The 20,212-nt window shown below is 34.2% G+C and overlaps 1 protein-coding gene across 1 annotated transcript in view; it reads right to left on the bottom strand.

Annotated features, from left to right (window-relative positions):
- LOC148950281 (glutamate receptor 1-like) overlaps window positions 1–20,212 on the bottom strand; it is a 413,540-nt gene that overhangs the window by 270,642 nt on the left and 122,686 nt on the right. The window contains exons 5-6 of the mRNA XM_089091823.1: window positions 10,422–10,554; window positions 6,082–6,202 (exon numbers count right to left, since the gene is read on the bottom strand). Coding sequence (XP_088947949.1) covers window positions 6,082–6,202; window positions 10,422–10,554 — 254 coding nt within the window. The remainder of the gene's footprint in view (window positions 1–6,081; window positions 6,203–10,421; window positions 10,555–20,212) is intronic.

Raw genomic sequence — 20,212 nt, 5'->3', positions numbered from 1 at the left:
TTGATTGGAAGTCTTTTATGAGAAAAATCCGTTGAGGGGGGGGGTCGATCATCGCCCTCATAATGCCCTGAAAGTTTGGAGAATTAGGATTCTTCATATCCTAAGCCCTAGTAGCAGTTGCGATAGCAATAGCAGTTGTAGTAGTGATGGTGGTAGGAACAGTAGTAGTAGTAGTAGTAGTAGTAGTAGTAGTAGTATTAATAGTAGTTGTAGCAGTAAGAGTGGTAGTAGCAGTTGTAGCTTGCACGGTCATACTATCTTTTGGTCAGTTGATCATCTTTCTCGTCATTCTCTGAAAGTTCTAACTTAATGCTCTAAGTCATTCCTGCAAAACACTCTTCTGACAACCAGCATGCACATAGTGTGTTTTGATCTAGTCCAACACTCCCGTCAACAATCTCTGAAAAATTCCTGTGAATGGCCTTGACTTTTTTGGACATAAAAGGTCAAACATGCCCTCCTTTCCCGATTACAAATACTATATGTAAACTGTAGGTGAATTGTATAACTTACAGCCATTGCCCCAAGGACTTTGGGAGGGGGTTGTCATTTCCAGTGGCATAGCTATCGAATCTTTTGACTATGTTGATCAACATGGCTATTTTGATCGGAATTTTGAATTAAATTTTGATTGAAAGTCTTTTGTGAAAAAAGTGCGTGGGAGGGAGCTGGTTGCCCTCCAATTACTTTTTGACTCTAAGATATAGCTCTAGAAAGTTTAATTCCAATCGAAAGGAGCCCCCTCTGAAGTTTTTACGACAAATCCTTCCGTATGAAGTGCCTTGGTGAAAGAAAAATACGTTTTCCTCACTTTGCTCTTAAATTAGGCAGCGCTGTTGCGCTCAATATGATTATGAGTTTCGTCCTATATTCAGATTATTTGGAAAAAAATACGTTTTCTAAAGAGTTAAAGAGGCTGAGTCACAAGTTCGAACATTAAACCGTACAGGGATTAGAAGGTACAGTTGGGGGGGCTGCTGCCCCCCAAACCACTCGCTTTCGCAGCCTTTATATTAAAAAAAAATTTTTTAACTGAAAGTAAGGAGCGACATTAAAACTTAAAACGAACAGAAATTATTCCATATATGAAAGGGGCTGTGCCCTCCTCAACGCCGCGCTCTTTACGCTCAAGTTTTTATTGTTAAAAAAAAAGAGTTGGGAGAGTCAAACTTTAGCGTAAAGAGCGAGGCGTTGAGGAGGGCACAGCCCCTTTCATATACGGAATAATTTCTGTTCGTTTTAAGTTTTAATGTCGCTCCTTACTTTCAGTTAAAAAAATTTTTTTTTTAGGGGGGCTGTGGTCGGAGGGTCGAAACTTCCGGCCCACTTTTACCCATGAAGATAAATTCGGAGGGGGGTGAAATTTTGCACGTTTCTTAGTTTGAGCTTGGGCTACAAAATGCGATTAGCGCTGTCTCTCTGCGACCGCTAGGGCCGGAAATCGCTTAACATTGTGGTGGGTCGCCTCTTTATAGAGGCACATGTGTGCCTCCTTGATAGATTGTATTTTCATATTAACTGATAGATTTTCATTTTGAATAAGGAAAAGTTACTGTGTGAAACTCGAGAATTTTTTGGACTTTACAGACTTACCCCCTACTTGACTTTATTTTTATCTTATATGGTTCATTCGCTGTTGTAACAGAAATGTGATGGAAGTTCTGTTTATTTTCTTTTGTCTTCTTTTCTATCCGTAAGTTTGTTTCATTTCAGTTTGCTATGGTTTACAATAATTCAAGAGTAAAATAAATTTTAGGCTTTATAAAATTATTTAACAAAAGATACTATGAATTCTTCCAACGCCAAGTATTATGATAGCAAACTATTTATTAGCTCTATAGTCTTCGAAATAAACCATTTGAGGATGTTAAAAACTTGTTAATCATATTTCCAAATTTTAGCAATAACGAAAAGTAAAGAAAAAATAGTGGTTAAAGGATTTTTTTAGCTGTTTTGAACAGGAATATTTGAACAGGAATATTAACAAAATTGATTCTTACACTATATTACCAATGTTTCCACTTCTCAAAGCTCACCAACGCCTCTATACGTGAAAAGTTAAAGCAGACGCTCGTGATCTATAGAATTGCGACTAACCGATGGCGATACTGGGGTCACATGGTGCGGAAGGATGAGGGCCACCTACCCCACGATGTGTGGTGTTGGGCTCCTTCTGGCATCAGCAGATGTGGGCGATAGACTCAGAAGACAACACTGGGAAAATGCCTTGAGAAGGATGCTGCGCGTTTGAGATCGTCCCTCGAAGAACTTTAGTGAAAAGCACAAGAGAGATCGTCATGGAGAGGCACCGTTTGTCTAAGGTATGTAAGTTCCACTTCAAATTTTCTCAATCCCTAAAAGGCTGGTGGAAAATCCATAGAAATACCTATTTTCAATACCAATATCTCAAAAAAAAATTTCCAATTTCTGAGATCTTTCCAAGTTACAAGTAAAGCCTTATTAGGCTGACTTTTAATAGCATTTGTTCAAGACGACCTATTTTGCAACTCAAGACCTTTTACTTGTACCAAAATATCTTCTTTTGACCTCTAAAACAATGCTTTGTATATATCAACTAGCTAAGTTCGCTTTAGATTTATAGATTCCGGGTCCAGGTCTCATATTCCGAACCATATGAATATATTTTATTTATTTTTTTTTTCTTTCCCATTAGTTTTTCCTTCTCTACTACTGCTTTTGCAGCAGCCTCGTTTTAATTTAAATTGGTACGAAGGATAGGCATGAATGATATCCAACCGGTCGCTTTTCAAGCATTATTTTTGTTTTGTCTTTTTTATACTGAGTTGTTAATTTGAAGCAGAGGGTAGTAGCAAAAATGAATCACTTAAAGCTTGATTTAATGACAGCGCCTGCATTTTGATCTTTTGAATTATTCGATTTTGACTAGTGTAGGCGAATGTAAATCGAATGTAAACGCACTTTAAACTGTATTCAGAAAAGTTTAATGAGAATTACCAAATAATAAGATTTAAGAGAAAACGCCAAACACTAAGATTAATACCCCGAGTCATCGTTGTCGTCGCCATCCCCATCGTCTTTCCCAATGCCTAAAAAAGTGACGTATTTGGGCGCAGTCGTTTCATTTTTCACGGACTTCAATCTTTTCATTAAACTCTCGGTGAACGTAGGGGGGCCTTCACGCTTCATCCCATACTTGACAGAAATCGTCGCAGCCAAAGTTATGTTTTTGATTCCATTCCTCTTTTCATTTTTTACTGTTTTCAAAGCATTGAAAAGTCTTTCCACAACGACATTTGAGCAGGGAAGTCCAAAAGTAAACAGAATGACATGAAGAACGCTAGTGAGCTTTAGCACTCCACTTGGCGTCTCGATGGACGCCACCCAGTTTCTAAAATCAATCGGGTTTCCACCACTGAGCAAAGTGTCGTCTCGACTAAGCAGCATCAGTGCCCGCCACACTTTTTCAACCAGCCCAAAATCCCACGAGGGGTGCCCAAACTTTTGGCAAAAATGCCGCAAAGATAGAACATCACCATCCGATTCGACTTTTGGGTTTTCAATCTCTACAAAGTTGAAATGTCGTCATCAAATGGAAATCGGTCGACTAGCTGGGACACAGCTTCAATATAAAATTTCTGGGCAATCTCCTTGATGCTTTTGCATTTCTCCGTGAACTTTGTATCTATTCCTTGTAAGGAAAACAGACGGGTGGTCCCCTAAAGTCCCAGGTAAACCTTAGAGGCGGGTAGGAATAACTCTTCTCTTTTAAGGTCCACAGACTGAACACGCTCAATTTGTTTCACATAGTCTTTTACCATGAAACCGAAACGAAGGCTCTTCATAACTTCTAGCACTTCTTTTTTAAGCAAGTAAAATCGTAAATATGCATAGGTGCTTCTATTTGTATTTGTCTATCACGTCGGTCCTTCCACGTTGGTTATTTTGTTTCAAATTTCGCGGGCCTATCCAAGTCAGACAAAAGCAAGAACGTTTGTCAATCACTTTTGCCGAAATCCCGCCGTTGTATATGTGGAAAATCCAAATTTAAGGTAGAAATAAATACAGCAGGTCTAAAAACATTAGAGGAGAAACATCCAAAATAATGTAGTATACTCTAAAATATAGTAGAAATGGAAGCACTGATTCACATAAGAAAAAGGGTTGACTATACGTAAAACTAAAATCGGTTTTTTGGTACCCGAGCGAGGATCCTTTGTATCTTAAAACAGGGCAGCAGGTGGCTGATTTGGTACCCATGAATAATATAAATTGGTGGAAATAAATCTTTGCTGATAAATAAATCTTTACCTTCACAAAACCCCTCAACCAAAAAAACAAAATTTTAAATCGTAAAAGGTATAACTTATTTTGATGTGAGTTTTATAAAGCTGCTCTAACTGAAGAAAAACACAGAGGGAAAAATTCCCAGAGGTCTGCTCTTTAATATCCAATTTAAAAACTGTCTAAAATAAAAATGCATATACTCAAAACCGTTTACCAGTAGCACAGGGAGATCCTTATGAACAAAAAGGTATTACCATGTTGTCCCATATTTAGATGCCCTTGGGTACTATCCTGATTTTAGATGCCAAGGACCACAAGCCCGGATATCAAACAATGAGTTTTAATGAGGACCTTAATTGTACATAATTGAAAAGAAAATAGTCTTTAGACTTAATTAAATTATTCTTTTAAGACTATTTGGCCAATTTCAGCACTTTAGATAAACTTGAAAATGCAGTCCCAAAGGTATAATTTTCCCTGACTTTTCTGAAAATTTCCCGCGAAAGCAAGTTGGTGCATTTAAATCCAATTAGTAATGAATATTATTTTTATTTTCTTTACCATTTTTCGTATGGTCAAAGAGTTATCTGAATCGTTTATGTATGGTCAAGACGTAAAGGGTGTGCTTGAATCATTCTTTTTCTTCCACGCCGGTTCCGGACGTGATTAATCCTACCATTAGTAAGAAGTTTTCCTTATTTGTCGCTTTTCAAGACTTCATGCTTGGAAACTGTAACATAATGAACATTTGTGAAACTTTAACCATCTTTTTACTGTGATATCGCTGCATTTCAGAAAGCTTAATCTGTTTTAAAGCAACATTAAAACTTAAAACAAACAGAAACTGTTCCGTACATGAGGGAGGGGAGTCTTGAAGTTCTTTAAAAAATACTTCTCATTTAGGTTCAACCACCCTTTTGTTTGAGCAGGCTTTTTTAAAGAATTAAATAAAAACAAGAAGATTTTTCAACTGAAAACCAAGAGCAACATTAAAACTTAAAACGAACAGAAATTATTACGTATATGAAGGGGGTTGCCCCTTCCTCAGCAACTCGCTTTTACGCTAAAGTTCTTAGTACTTTTAATAAAGATTTCTTATTATTATTATTAAACGATCCTTGTGTTTTAGGAGTCTTTCTTCAAGAATTGCGACAAAATCCAAAATTTTTTAAGTGAAATAACGTTTTTATTTTAGATATGGGGATAATTTTCCAGGGGTATTTTCTGCGGGAGGTGGTAATTATTGTTGGGAATTCTGTGAAGGGGGAGGAGGATTTGAAGGTGAAAACGAATTTAATTTATATGTATTTTTCTGACTCTTTAGATATGTAATCAAAACAGATCAATAAGGCAATTTAAATAAATGTAGGGTAAGGGACAACTTTATTCAGTCTGGAACTCTATTGTGGAAAGTATGACGTTTGAAAACAATCGATGTTCGTATTTATCCATCAAGTGCATTACCGAGCTGTTTCAATTTATAGACTCGATTCCAAGAGGAATTGTCAAGGAGGAAATTTTTGGGTTTAATTTTCTACGGCAGATGAATCCGCATAATGATTTTTATTAAAATACTTTTAAATTTAAAAATATGATCATTGTTGATGCTCAAAGAGGGATTTTTTGGTAGGAGAGAGTTTTCCGGGGGTAATTTTCTGTGGGGAAGTTTGAATGAAGGGTAAGTTTTTCGCAGGAAGTAATTTTCCATGGTGAATTTGCAGATGGTTATTTTCCTAGAATTTTCTTTCCCTTGAGATTGTAGCAACGCGTGAAGGCTAAAACTTTACACCCTATATATCAGAGAAGGCGGCTTACCAATCCTGTCAAGAGATAGTGAAAATTCCGTCTTCCCAAATGGATGTCCTTGACATGACCAAATATGACCTGTTGGGCCATTTCAGCATTACAATCCAGAATGACATATTTGTGAGAATGTCTAGGGAAAGAAAGAAACAAATTCATGTTTTTTTTTTACGGAGCTAATATAAACTTTACGGAGGTAATATAAACTTAGAATGATCATCAAGGATGCATGAAAAATATAGGTACTCTCTTAGTAGTGGGGCAATACGCGAGAAGAGAAGTTTGGTTAATGCTAATGAAATAAAACAAAGTATGATAAAAATATAATAGTTTAGAAACAAATTTGGGCTATATATTTGCACATGAGGGGGGGGGGTAATGTATAGCATATATTAAATACGTAACCTAAGCCTAACTACCCTTTTTTGCACCTTTAACGACAAAAACTAAGTTTAAATCTATTTCACAGAGTGAGCAATACCTCACTAGACAGCGGACACCTGTTTTTTAATGGTAAGAGTATCTTTGACATTCTATATGCGGTTCTTCTCGCAAGTTGTCCGGCTACTAAAAGAGTACCAAAATGTATCTGCGTGATTTTATTTTGATTGTTATTAATTTGTTATATGTTCTCTTATTCATAATTAGAACTAGAGAATATCATTACTGTTTTTTTTTAAACTGCTACGTAGAAGGAAAAGACAACAGAGGAAAAAGTATGGAGAACATCAACAATTATTTTTTTTTGTCCTTTTAACTATAAAGAAAGTAAGCAACTCGGTTTTTTAGATGTCATGAAGTTTTCCATGACATATAAAGAATACCGGTGCTTCTCCGGGATGTTTCCATTTCATGTTGGGTATGGAATGAAAGTTTTCAGCTTAAAAATTACATAATTAAATTTTGCAAGTCAAGCAAATACGTAACAACGTGATATTTATATGATACCTTAGTTTGATGATTTTAACGCTAAAGTTAGAATTATGAGCTTTTAATGAAATAATCCTACCGTTATTGCTAAGATTTTGAATCATTATCAGGATGCATGACACTTCCTTAGAGGGTTTTACATCTTGCCTACAACAAAACGGCAGATCTAATAGTTTTACAAGTTTTTATAAGAATACATATTTGTTTTTTTCAAGGTACGACATAATCCATATCTCTCACCAATAATTACAGACATATTCCTGTACTGTGTCCCGTGTCCAAAGTCTTAAAAACGTTTTTAAAGAAATAATCTTTTTTTATACGCACAATATTAAATTTTTAGCAAAAAAAAAAAAACTCCGGTTTAGATCAGATTATTCTACTGAACAAGCAGCTGCAGTCATTTTATTTAAAATCAATGTTTATTAGATAATTGTAATTATGTAGCATATATATTTTACGAAGCAAAGAAAGAATTTGATGCTTTAAATCATTCTATCTTGACGGACAAAAAAAACATTGAATTCAGGAACTTGAGGAAAGGCGTTGGATCTAGCAAAATCTTACTTAAATGTGCGAAAAATAAGCAAGCAGAAAAAGAGTTTTAGTTTTAATAAAGCAGTGAAACAAAAATAAATAAAAACAAATCAGCGCTTTGATTAAAAAATATTCCAAATATTTCGGCCCCATGCCCGGGAGCCTTTCTTAACGAGAAAAAAAAACAACGCAAAAAACAAAAAAACTTTTTTTTTTTAAATAACACACATAAAAAAAATACGACAACTAAACACACGAAGAAGAAAAAGAAAAAATATATAAAGAAATGAATGACAAACAACTCACATATTAAACAAACTTCCATCATTGGCGTTATAACACAAGAACAAAAACGAATGTATAGTGAAACCACGGATCACTCTCCTCTTAACATTCAGGGTATAAATGGGAATCTATTAAAAATGAATACTATATTTACTTGAGCGAACCAAAAAGCTCACCTAACCCCAGGTCCATCACCCCTAACTAAATCTCCCAGGTTAATCAACCAATCATGAAGTATAAATTGAATGGATTTTTTGTTTGCTAGTTTATCTGCAGTCTGTTGACTTTTCCCAGCTTTTAACTCATTCTGACCTTTGTTCGCAAGGTTATCATTTGTTTCAGGACAATTATGTAAATTAGTACTGGTTGAATATTTTACCTGCTTTTTAATTAAACAACTGTAAATTGAATTTACCCTAAAATCTCTTCATCTCTATTGATACTAATACCCCCATACATAATCATTTTTGTTTCTATAATATCTCTGAAACTTTGTAAAAGTCCTACAGACGTATCTACAATTTTGTCTGGTCAAATAAAATACTGTGATCAGGAAAATTATATACGTGTTCTGCTACAGCTGACTCAAACGTTTCCGGTTTTTTATTATGTTTTAGCAAGCAATCTATGGTATTTTTATGTTGGCGTAGCCTATTTTCCAGATTATACTGTGTTCTTTCCACAAAAATTTACCACAGAAGCATAGAAGTTTATATACTCCCTCTTGTACGTTTCCTGGTACCTTGTCTTTTCCAAGATTTAGCAAAGAGTTTATACTTTGTCCTGATTTAAGTTCTGTATTTATATTATGTTTTTTTTTAATCTCTTCTTAATTTTTGTGACAACATTGGGATATAATTTGTTGAAATTAAAACCCGTTTTTTCTTGCTTATTTTTTCGTAAATGGAAAAGCAGTGTGGTCTAAGAAATTATTTACTTATTTTAATGTAGAGATACAAGTAGAAGGTTAGGTTGTTGTCACGTTTGTCACGTTTGAAAAGACGTTATGTTTCTAGCATATCTGTTAAGTTTTAAGTAAAAATTGATTTATTACGTTACGTTCTTAAGAATGTTTTCCTTATTGTTATGTTTTTTAAATAGTCAATTATGTCACATTTTCTGAGTAATCTAGTTTACCCTATGAAAATACTCGACTCTCCGTGGTTCGCTGTCATGAGTTTTTATATTATTTCACACCGCTATACTATCACGCCATCATTCAGTTGTTCGGATGAGAAAACACCTATTTTGCTCACTCACATAGCAAGTAAGGATAACATTTTCTTTCGTGGAATTATTGTTTTCAATGAAGTTTTATTTCAATCTAAGTCCTAAGGGATCTATAGTAGGGCTATTACTATTTCTTATTTAAATGCTATCCCATATTGTTTGTCTTATAGAATAGCACAAAAGGTATGATTGCAGACGACTGTATCTACTGAAGTCAACACTCCTTTATTTTTAATTGAGAATCTAATAGCAGAAATGTATTCCAAAACCCAGTGGTTTTGCCCAAGATAAAATTACTGGTTATTTGGGAGATATAAGCAAGGTGTTGACGAAATATGAAAGCCCCTGTTATACCCAAAAATAGAAACAAAAGAGAAAGAATATATTTGGGAGTCAATTCTTGATTATCATTTGTCATTCCGTAGTCATTGTGATGTTATGCATATTAACTAGACCTTTTTTCTGTTTTTGATTGGGGTTGAAACTTGCATGTCAATGTCCCCGGGTCGAAGGAAATCCAAATCGTTAAGAAAATTTATTCAACTGAAAATGGGGTCCTAAAAGGGGCCAAAAGACATATTTTGTAATGAAATTAAAACTTTAGTACTGGGACAGATTATAATGACAAGAAATATTTTAGTTTCTGGGCACAAACTCTCTTCAAAATTGCTTCGCAAAGAGAGCACAAAACCATTTTTTCACTCAGATAATTTTTTGTTTTGATAGTAGCGACTGTTCGGTGTCTTACAAAAATAAATAAAATTAAATTAAAACCCTGTTGTCCCTGATCAGTTTGAGACTCGCAGCCACACAACTTCTAGACAACTTCTAGTTGATAAGCAACTTCTAGTTGATAAGGTCCCATCAAAAATGGGACCCACAAAGGCCAAAATTCTTTTTCTAATACTTATTATGTCCATAGACGGAAAGAACCGCAATACTAAAAAATAACGGTTCCCCCGAAAAGAACCAATTTTATTTATTATATTATTTATTTATGGATTGAAATTTTTATCTGAAATTGCTTGGGCCAAGGGAACCTCAATATACAAGATAAGTTTCAGTTTCAGGGAATAGCCCCCTCCCCCCCCATAAAAAATAGGGCCCAAAAAAGGGTCAAATGATTTTTTTAGATTGAGCTGAAATTGTGAGAGACAGTTACCTGGGTTAATCGGACAAGATTTTTCGCTAGGAGGGTTTGGATGTTAGTGGGTTTGGAAATGGGACCGACTTCTTTTAAAAAAAAATTTTTTAATAGAAAGAAAATATTAGCTCCGCCTAACAAGTAGTCTTCTCAAAGTTTGTGCATCCTGAGCTTAGTACGAAAAAAAAACGAGAAAAGAAAAAAGATGAGCAGGGTGAGAATATACCTATTATTCCGTTCCAAGCTTCGCAAGAGATTTAATACATCTTCAGCAGTAGAGGCCTGTCGCACAATGCCAATGGTGAAACTACTGTTAGCAGGATCTATTGACTGATAAATATCTTGTAGCCTTAGAAGTCCTAAAATTTATTAATAAAATGATTTTTACGAAATTGCAAAGTGACTAAACCTCTGATTTTTTTTTTTTTTTAACTTTTTCAGTTTTTTCCGATTTTCAGTTTTTTTTTACTTAGTTTTTGTTCTATTTCTATTCATTTTTAGTTTTGAGAACAAAACACGAAAAAATCATTGAAACAATGAAAAATCAATTGCTGAAGATGGAAATATTATAGTCTCTGATTTAGAATTAATCAAAAAAACTTTTTGCACAAAATAAGTTTTTCAAAAAAAAGTAAAGAACTCCAATAAACCAAAAATTAGCAAAAATAGAATCGAATAATTTATCAAGTATGCAACTACCACAAATCAGTATCAATAAATAAATGCAACCCAGAACAAACAGAAATTAAAATAAGTCAAACCCAAAACGAGCAGAAATTAACCTGAGTAGGGTTCTAAACCCTATGCTTTCTAAATGCCAGACTATAATTTTTACTTTACTGAAAGAAATTCAAATGAGTTTACTGAAAAATATGTGCATTGTCAGTTTAATATACGTACGTTGATATCTATTCCTTAAATTCTTAATTAGTTTTTGTTTTCTTAAGGTTATAAGTGAAAACATTTAAAAGAATTTTTTCAGTAAAGTACAAATTGTATTCTGGCTTTTAGAAAGCATAGGGTCTAAAACCCTATTCAGATTGATTTCTGCTCGTTTTGAGTTTGACTTATTTTAATTTCTGTTTGTTTTAGGTTTCATTTACTTATTGATACTGATTTGTGGTAGTTGTATGCCTGGTAAATTATTTGATTTTTTTTTTGCTAATTTTTGGTTAATGGAGTTCTACACTTTTTTGTTAAAAACTTGTTTTTTAAAATAAATTATTTTTATTAATTTCTGTTCGTTTTATATTGAAATAGTCTTTTTCAGGAAGAAATACTCAGCCTCTTTTAAAGATAAACAACCATCCCTTCCATAAAAACCTTTAATACCCCCTGGGCATAACTTACAATACTTGCCTCTAATCTCTGGGGATTTGTTTTGACCCCAAAAGCCTTGTTATATGATATTTAGACTATTTTCAATAGAATGGCTAGCTCAAAATTTCTATTAGACGCATTTCGGGATAATATGACGTGTGCGTAGGGATGAAAGAGTAGCTGCCCTCTGATCACTTTGACTCTTAAAAAGAACAATAGAGCGTCTGATTACCAATCCAATGAGCCCCCTTTGGGGAAATGACATGTTTGGGGAAATGATAGGCGTGGAGGGAGACATTTGCCTACTGATCACTTTCTTCGACTAATAAAAAAAGGCACTAGACCTCTCAATTTCCAATCGAATGAGCCCTTATGAAGCTTCTACGACAAACCTTTCTATAAACACGTTATATGCCCCAAGGGCATAAATTACGACCCTTGTCATGAGGGCTATGGAGATAACATAATTTCCAGACCTTTCAACTACGTTGAACAAAATGGCTATATCAAAATGTTGATCGGAAATGTTTGAGGAAATGAGGGGTGTTGGGGGGGGGGATGATTCTCCCTCTGATTACTTTCGACTATTAAAAAGGGAAATAGTAATCTCGATTTCCAATCGAAAGAGCCCTTTTTGAAGATTTTACGACAACACTTTCTATATGACAGTATATACCCCCAGGGCATAACTTACAACCATAGCCCTGAGGGCTGTTGGGGTTGTCATACTCAAAAACATATTTTCCGGACCCTTCAACTACGTTCAACAAAGTTGCTATATCAAAATATTGATCGGAAGTGTTTGGGGAAATCACGGATATGAGGGGGGCATTCGCCATTGATCGCTTTTGACTATTAATAAGGGCACTAGTCCTCTCAATTCCCAATTGAATGAGTCCTTTTTGAAGTTTTTACGACAACGCTGGCAAAGACCTAATTTCCAGAACTTTCAACTACGTGGAACAAAATGTGTTTGGGGAAATGGTAGGCTTGAGATTGACTTTAGTTGCCCTCCATTCACTTTCAAATATTAAATAGGGCACTAGCGCTTTCAATTTTAAATCAAATGAACCATTTTTGAAGTTTCTACAACGACGCTTTCTATCAAACCTTATATGCCCCCAGGGCATAACTTACAACCCTCGCACAGAGGGCTTTGGGGGGAAAGTCATTCTCAAAGACATAATTTCCGGAATTTTCAACTACGTTGAACAAAATAGCTATCTCAAAATTTTTATTGGATGTTTTTGGGGGAATGGTGGGTGTGGGAGGGGTGTTAGTTTTCCTCTAAAAGATTTTAACTATTAAAAAGGTCACTAGACCTTTGAAGTTTTCGAAGTTTCTATTACAGCGCTCTATAAGAACCTTATATGCCCAGGGCATAACTTAAACCCTTGCCCTGAGGGGTATGAGGGGGAGGGCAGGTTGATCATCCTCAAAGACATGATATCCAGAACTTTTAATTACGTTGAAAAAATATCTATCTCAAAAATTTGTATTGGATTTGTTTGGGGAAATGGTGGGCGTGAGATGGAGATTAGGTTACCTCCAATTAGTTTCGGCTAGCGTATTAAAAAAGACACCAGCGCTTTCAATTTTGAATTGAATAAGTCGTTTTTGAAGTTTCTACGACAACATTTTTTTATAAAAAAAAAACTTTATCTGCCCCCAGGGCATAACTTACAACCTTAGCCCTTAGGGCTCTGGGGGGAGTGTCATCCTCAAAGACCTAGTTTCCAGAACTTTCATCTACATTGAACAAAATGTCTGTCTCAAAATTTTGATTGGATGCGTTTGGGGAAATGGTGAGCTTGAGAGGTGGGCTAGTTGCCCTCCAATTACTTTAGATTATTAAAAAGGGCACTAGTCCTTTCAATTTCCAATCAAATGAGCCCTTTTAGAAGTTTATACGACAACCCTTTCTATAAAGACCTTATATGCCCCCAGGGTATAACTTACAACCCTTGCCCTAATGGCTCTTTGAGGGTTGTAATTCTAAAAGACCTAATTTCCACCCTCGCCCTGAGGGGATTGGGGGGTTTGTCATCCTCAAAATCTTAATTTCCAGAACTTCGTTGAACAAAATGGCTATCAGAATTTTAATTGAATGTGTTTGGGGAACTCAACTACGTTGAACAAAATGGCTATCAGAATTTTAATTGAATGTGTTTGGGGAAATGGTGGGCGTGAGAGGGGGGTTAGTAGCTTGCTATTCACTTTCGACTATAAAAGGGCACTAGCCCTTTCAATTTCCAATCAAATGAACTCTTTTTGAAGTTTATACGACAACCTTTCTATAAAAACCTTATATACCCCCAGGATATAACTTACAACCCTTGCCCTGAGGGCTCTGAGAGGGTTGTAATTCTAAGAGACCTAATTTCCAGAATTATTAACTTGTTGTAATTCTAAAAGACCTAATTTCCAGAATTATTAACTACGTTGAACAAAATGAATATCTAAAAAATTTGATTGGATGTGTATATATATATATATATATATATATATATATATATATATATATATATATATATATATATATATATATATATATATATATATATTCCTCATTGCGAGAATGGAAGTATTAGGATTCTGAAACGTTTCGCCAGTTTTTTAAACTGGTAACATGGAAGCAAAGATATAATCTTTCGTATTAGACAGAGTTTCTTCAAATGTCACGCCTATAAATGACGATATCGAATCTTACCAATAATTTCCAGTTTCCTCGGGTTTTAGCATGAATTTAACTTTTTTTTTATTCTCCACTGATATCCTAGTAACATTGTGTTGACTATGCTTTACCCTAACTGGAATTTCTCCCTGTTAAAAAAAAAAATTCTCGCTTTTTAAACGCTTTAAGCTGCTTAAATGCTTGATATGCAAATCTTTGATTTGCATTAATTACTACATGCGTTTTAATCTGAAAAAATTGATATTGTGTTTGATACAGAGTATCTTAAACTCATTGTGGTAGCAGATTAACCCCTTTGCGAAAGTGCTAAACCTGTCTGATTTTCAGATAGCTCTTTTCATTCCTTTTATATCCCGAATCTTGGTTTTTCCTTCTGTGTTGTAAGTTTGAAAACAAATAATTTCTTGTAGATATGTATTTAAAGACTGTTATATGGAACAAAGGTTCCACAAACCAGCCGTTTTTCAAACGTGAACTTAGAAGCAGTAGAATATGCTATTTGAATTAAGATCTGGTAGGTTCTCTTACACCTTTCCAAGGCCTTTCTGAGGTAATGAACTCGCAGTTGGCCCATATATTTATCAATTTTAATATAGTGCTTAAGGCTTTTTGATCATTGTACTGGTTATTTGACCTTGAGTTTTAATATACTTACGGGATTTCATAACTGGTGTCCATATCAATTAATTCACTGCATGGATGATTGCTCATCTGTCTTCAGTTATTTTTAGCACATGTCCTCGAAATAATTGATTGCTCATCTGCCTTCAGTTATTTTTAGCAAATACAATTTGAATGTCAGGAGTCAACCATTTTTTGAATTAGTAGGTCCTATTAGGATGAAATGTCAGTGAAACTAGGCCTTGAGGAAAATATCATTTATTTACAATTCTGAAAATCTTTTTTAGTTGCTGCAAACGCACATTCCACGCCCTAACATTTTCTTATATTTTTGGATTGGAATTGGGATGAAACTGTCAGCGAACTAACCATTGAAGCAAATATAATTCGTTTTCATTTCTGAACATTCTTTTTGTTTATACAATCAGATATCTTTACCCCCCCCCCACCGGGTCAAAAAGGCTTGTAACTGTTAGGAAAACTCAATAATTAATATTCAAGGATAAATGAGTTGTCGAATTGAGACTTTCAGATGGATGACGAGGAATTAATTTTAATGTTAATTGAGTTTTGTGAGACAATAGGGAAGGGGTTCATGGTGAATGCACTGCCAGATTTTATTATGACTATGAATAAGTCCCTTTCAAGATTAGACATATATGTTAAATAATAGTGTTTAAGGATGTTGATAATCATGCTGTTCGTTCTGGTCAAAAGTGTTGAGTTCGCATGGAAGACATTGCTAGAGGGTGTGAATCGGTGAAGGACTACGACCATCTGATAATAGAGTGATTTATGAGTGGTGGTTGTGTTTTACAGGGAGGCCACATCCTTAAAACCAACCTTGATGGGACTCCTGGTGAAAGTTCAGATGTGATTTTCTTGGATGTGAATTCACTCTATGCTTCTGCAATGTCAAATTATTCTCTACCGTGCGGTAACTACAAATGAACAAACACTCCCTTTGATGGTGATTTCTCCGACATTGCCACTGTCGATGAGTGTGGAGCTGTGGGTTGTTTTTTAAGTCTATGGTGGAATCTCAGTTGGTGATTTTGTAAGTCGATGGTGAAATCACATGGCTTGGTGAAGGTTTCTGTCTTCCCCTCAAATAGACCCATGACCTACAACCTTTGGGCCCCTACAGTCGTTCACTGGTAGACGAAAGGATGTATTGAACCCTATCAAACATAAAACTTATTGCAGTTCTCTTACCAAAGTAGAATAAAGTATATTATTGGGATAAGGATTAATCATTTATGAAAATGAGAACCAATAATTTAATATGGATTTGGCATTTGGTGATATCATTAGTTCACGGATATATTTTACAAGCTGCGATTTGGAGTTTTGCCCTGAACTAGTGAAGCACCTAACTACAAATCAAACTTTATACTGAAAATCTAAAACTGGGAGCAGTATGATTCACAAAGTTGTGCTTGCTACACCCTAAAGTCCACCATACATTGGCCCAACATTAGGGTGTTAAAGACATTTCAAGGTGATGTCCGGTAATTACGTAAATGAAGAGTTTGGTATAAATGACCATGAGAACTGGGTAAAAAAAAACATGAAAACTCTGCATACAAAATGAATGGTGACCTGTTCTTTGAAATACAAAAATTATACTGTAAAATTAAAAAAATATGCACTTTCAGTACTATTTGATACAGTATATGTTTGTAGGGGATTATTTAAAGTTATTCCCTCTTGAGCTTTATTTAGCATCTCAACGCGACATATGTGTAAGGCTTGGGGAAATTCTAAGTCTGAATAGAATAGATTAAATCATCGCTAAATGAACTTTGTAAGCGTAAAGTGAATTTCAAACTGACGTAATGTCATCCTTTTTTCCTACTTAAGATATCAAATATCTTTGAAAATATGAAAAGACATATAAAATGCTGTTTTTTGTAGAAAGTGATTCTATTTTTTTTATTAAAAAAGCACTAGAACTTTTAATTTTTGTTCAAATAAGCCCTCTTGCAAAATTCTAGGACCTCTGGGTCGATACAATTAGAAAAAAAGAAAAAAGGGCGAATAAACCCGCATCCGTGATCTTTTTTCTGACAAAAAATACAAAATTCCACATTTTTTAGATAGGAGCTTGAAACCTCTACAGCAAGGTTCTCTGATACACGGAATCTTATGGTGTGATTTTATTAAGATTCTATGGTTTTTAGGGGTTGATTTTTCCCTTTTTATGAAAATGGGGCAAAGTTTCTCAGGCTCGTAACTTTTATGGATATGAGTAAACTTGGTGAAACTTATGTATTTAAAATCAGCATAAAAATGAGATTCTTTTGATGTATATATTGGTGCTAAAATTCTATTTTTTTCAGTTCGGTTATATTGAGACGAGTCGCTCTTACTATACAATTTGTTACCACCAACTGTTTGATAGTGAATTGAAACGTATATTTATCTTGTAAATGTACTTTTCCCCCAGAAAGATCTTCTTGAAGAAATAAATGTATTTTCACTAGATTTATGGTTAGTTTAGGTTGGGATGTTTTTTAGGTTTTTTAGGTTAGGTTAGGTTTGGATGTTAGGTTAGGATGTTTAGGTTATATGAAAGTTTATATCTAATATTCAATTTTCTAGATTATATCTCAAGATAGACGCTCTAACGTATTTGTAAGGATATTTCATGTCTGTCAATTGATTTTCAAGTGAAAATATATTACTCTGTTCAGATAGTAATGTTTTTTTTATTCTCTAAGAATAAAATGTTGCAGTAAATATATTGTGCGTAATTTATTTACTAGAAAAATTTGTAATATCAGGAAAATGTGTTAGTTTTTTGTTAATTTTATTACTTTTTATAACATTTTTTTTGTCATTATATTTTCTTTCTAGTTCAAGTGTCTTGTAATTCTTTTTTATCCCCTAAGTGTTATAACATGTTTTTGATAACTAAATTTTCATAAACATTTCTTATCACCAAGTTTTGTCTTACTAATTAATTTCCTAGACAATATTTTTTCTGCTTACTGGATTTTGCTAAACCCTTTTTTTTTTCCCAAGTTTTTGGCTAATATATTTCGAGCCGAATATTTTTTCAGCTCAGTGATATTCTTAAGAAGAAATGTGTTCAAAGTGCTTGAAAAATCAAAGTCTTAAGAAAATTCAAGTTGTGAAAAAATTTAAATATTTCAAAAATCCAAGTCTTGAAAAAAAGGAAAATTTTAATTTTAAAAATCGTGTATTTTTTTGGGGGGGGAGGGATGAAATTGTGGGGGGAAATGTTCAGAATCACAAATAAATTAAACTTGCCTCAAGGACTAGCTTTGGAGACATCACAAAGGCTTTATTTATGTACTCTTCAGGTTTAAATATTCCTATCTATATTTTTCTAAAGTCCTCTTCCTTCATCTCCCTAAAAGTTTCATAAGAATAATAAGAAGAAGGAGCCGTAAATTCAAACTTGAAATTTTTCCTTTAATACTAGCGTAAAGGTCACTATTCTTTAGCAATTTAACGGCGCTATTTACTGTCAAGTAAAAAACTATTTTTATTTTTAATTTGTATTAGTTTTTAACTGATTTATATTAGATAAACTAGATTTCATAATTACTCTGAATAAATTCAGAGCAAAGCCCATAGCGGGCCTGAGTGTCCCATCATAACAGTAGGGTGTATCTATGGAATTTGCTTGGGGGTATAGCAATTCCCATGCTATGATTACCAGACTGGTCATTTGGCAGTGTATAATGTGGTCAAACATGTTTTGAGAGTATGGTCGTAATAATATATCTTAATTATATAACTTAAGCAGACAGGTTTTTTTCTGTTAATCCATGGAATTTGCTCAGAGATATAGCAAATCCCATGCTATGATTACCAGACTGGTTATTTGGCAGTGTATTATGTGGTCAAACATGTTTTGAGAGTTTGATCGTAATTATATAACTTAAGCAGACAAATTTTTTTTTGATAATCTATGGAATTTGCTCAGGGGTATAGCAATCCCCATGCTATGATTACCAGACTGGTTATTTGGCAGTGTATAATGTGGTCAAACATGTTTTGAGAGTATGATCGTAATTATATAACTTAAGCAGACAGGTTTTTTTCTTAAGAAACTGATATGATATAAAGTGGTCACACATGTTTTAGGAGCATGATCGTAATTATTTTACTCAACCGACCCGGTTTTTAAGAAAACATTCGTTTTTAGGAGTAAACCAGAGAGCGGAATTTACTCTATATATGACATCTTAATTTTTAGTCGGTATTTGAATAAAAAGATAGGTTGTCACTACAATTCATATTAGTAAGAGAATTGAATTCAAAGAGAATAGTTTATTTGAGCGGATATTAGTGGAGAAAAAATGAGTGTTGCATTTACATTATTGGAGATTAATGATGGAGCCGACAGAAGTAGCAACGATATACGAGTACCCAATGTGTCTCTGGAAATAACCGCTGGCTGTAGAGTATGCCTTGAATAGGACAGTATGTATGCTAGATACGTTATATCATTAAGCAAATTTAAGCAGGAGGAGCAACTATGTTTTGCTGAAAAAGTGAATATTCTCCATATAAAAAAACTTCGGTCAGCATTAGATGTTCGATCGAAATATATTGATGAGAACAAAATGCATCAGTGAATACTATTATTGTAATTGTGTTCAATAAAATTGTTTCTAAATAAAAGGTATTTTTCTTTCTTTAGTTAACTAAAGTACAAAAAGAAATTCTGGTTAGTCTGAAGTTGGTAGTGAGAGTATCAGGAATCTAAAAAATAGATATATTTGATAAAGAGCGAATCATGAGGAATCTAGTGCTTATGGAAAAACGTTTGATTCTAGATGACGATTTTCAAGAGCTGTCTATTCAAAGAAAGATATTTTCTCGAGGAATGCTTGTCGATATAATGAAAACTGATTCTCCATCATTAGACTATTGTATGAAGCTTCTACGTCGTGGTCCAAATGCATTTACACAATTTATTGATATATTGATCACGACATGGCAAAATGATATTGTGGATATGCTTTTAAACACTAGTCTAAAAATTTAGGACTTTTTTTCATGAGAAAGATGGTGCTCAAGGATGATTAACTCCTCTCTCACTATCTCAAGCAATTTTTGTTGTTGCTAGCACAGTTTCATTGTGGCAGTGAGTGTAAATATATGAAAAAATGTTCCATACATGTCCCCTAAGTATATACAAACTAGGCAGCTGGCAACCATATCAGAATTGTACAATTATTGATGAGTATGATAAAAACTTTAGATTATGCAACCCGTTTAAATTGCATAGAGGATATGCTGTACAAATTAAAGGTTGTAATTCCTGTCTTGAAGTGGTGTGTGACACTCATCCTAGAGGACGCCTATGCTCCAATTGCCATTATGATAAATGTAATCAGTGG

The sequence above is a fragment of the Artemia sp. Qi Xiang Cuo genome, chromosome 7 (genome assembly GCF_049724085.1).
Source record: "Artemia sp. Qi Xiang Cuo chromosome 7, ASM4972408v1, whole genome shotgun sequence".
In the NCBI taxonomy this organism is placed as follows: Eukaryota; Metazoa; Arthropoda; class Branchiopoda; order Anostraca; family Artemiidae; genus Artemia; species Artemia sp. Qi Xiang Cuo.
The sequence above is the reverse complement of the archived record's forward strand: the minus strand, read 5'-3'. Positions and strand labels throughout refer to the sequence as shown.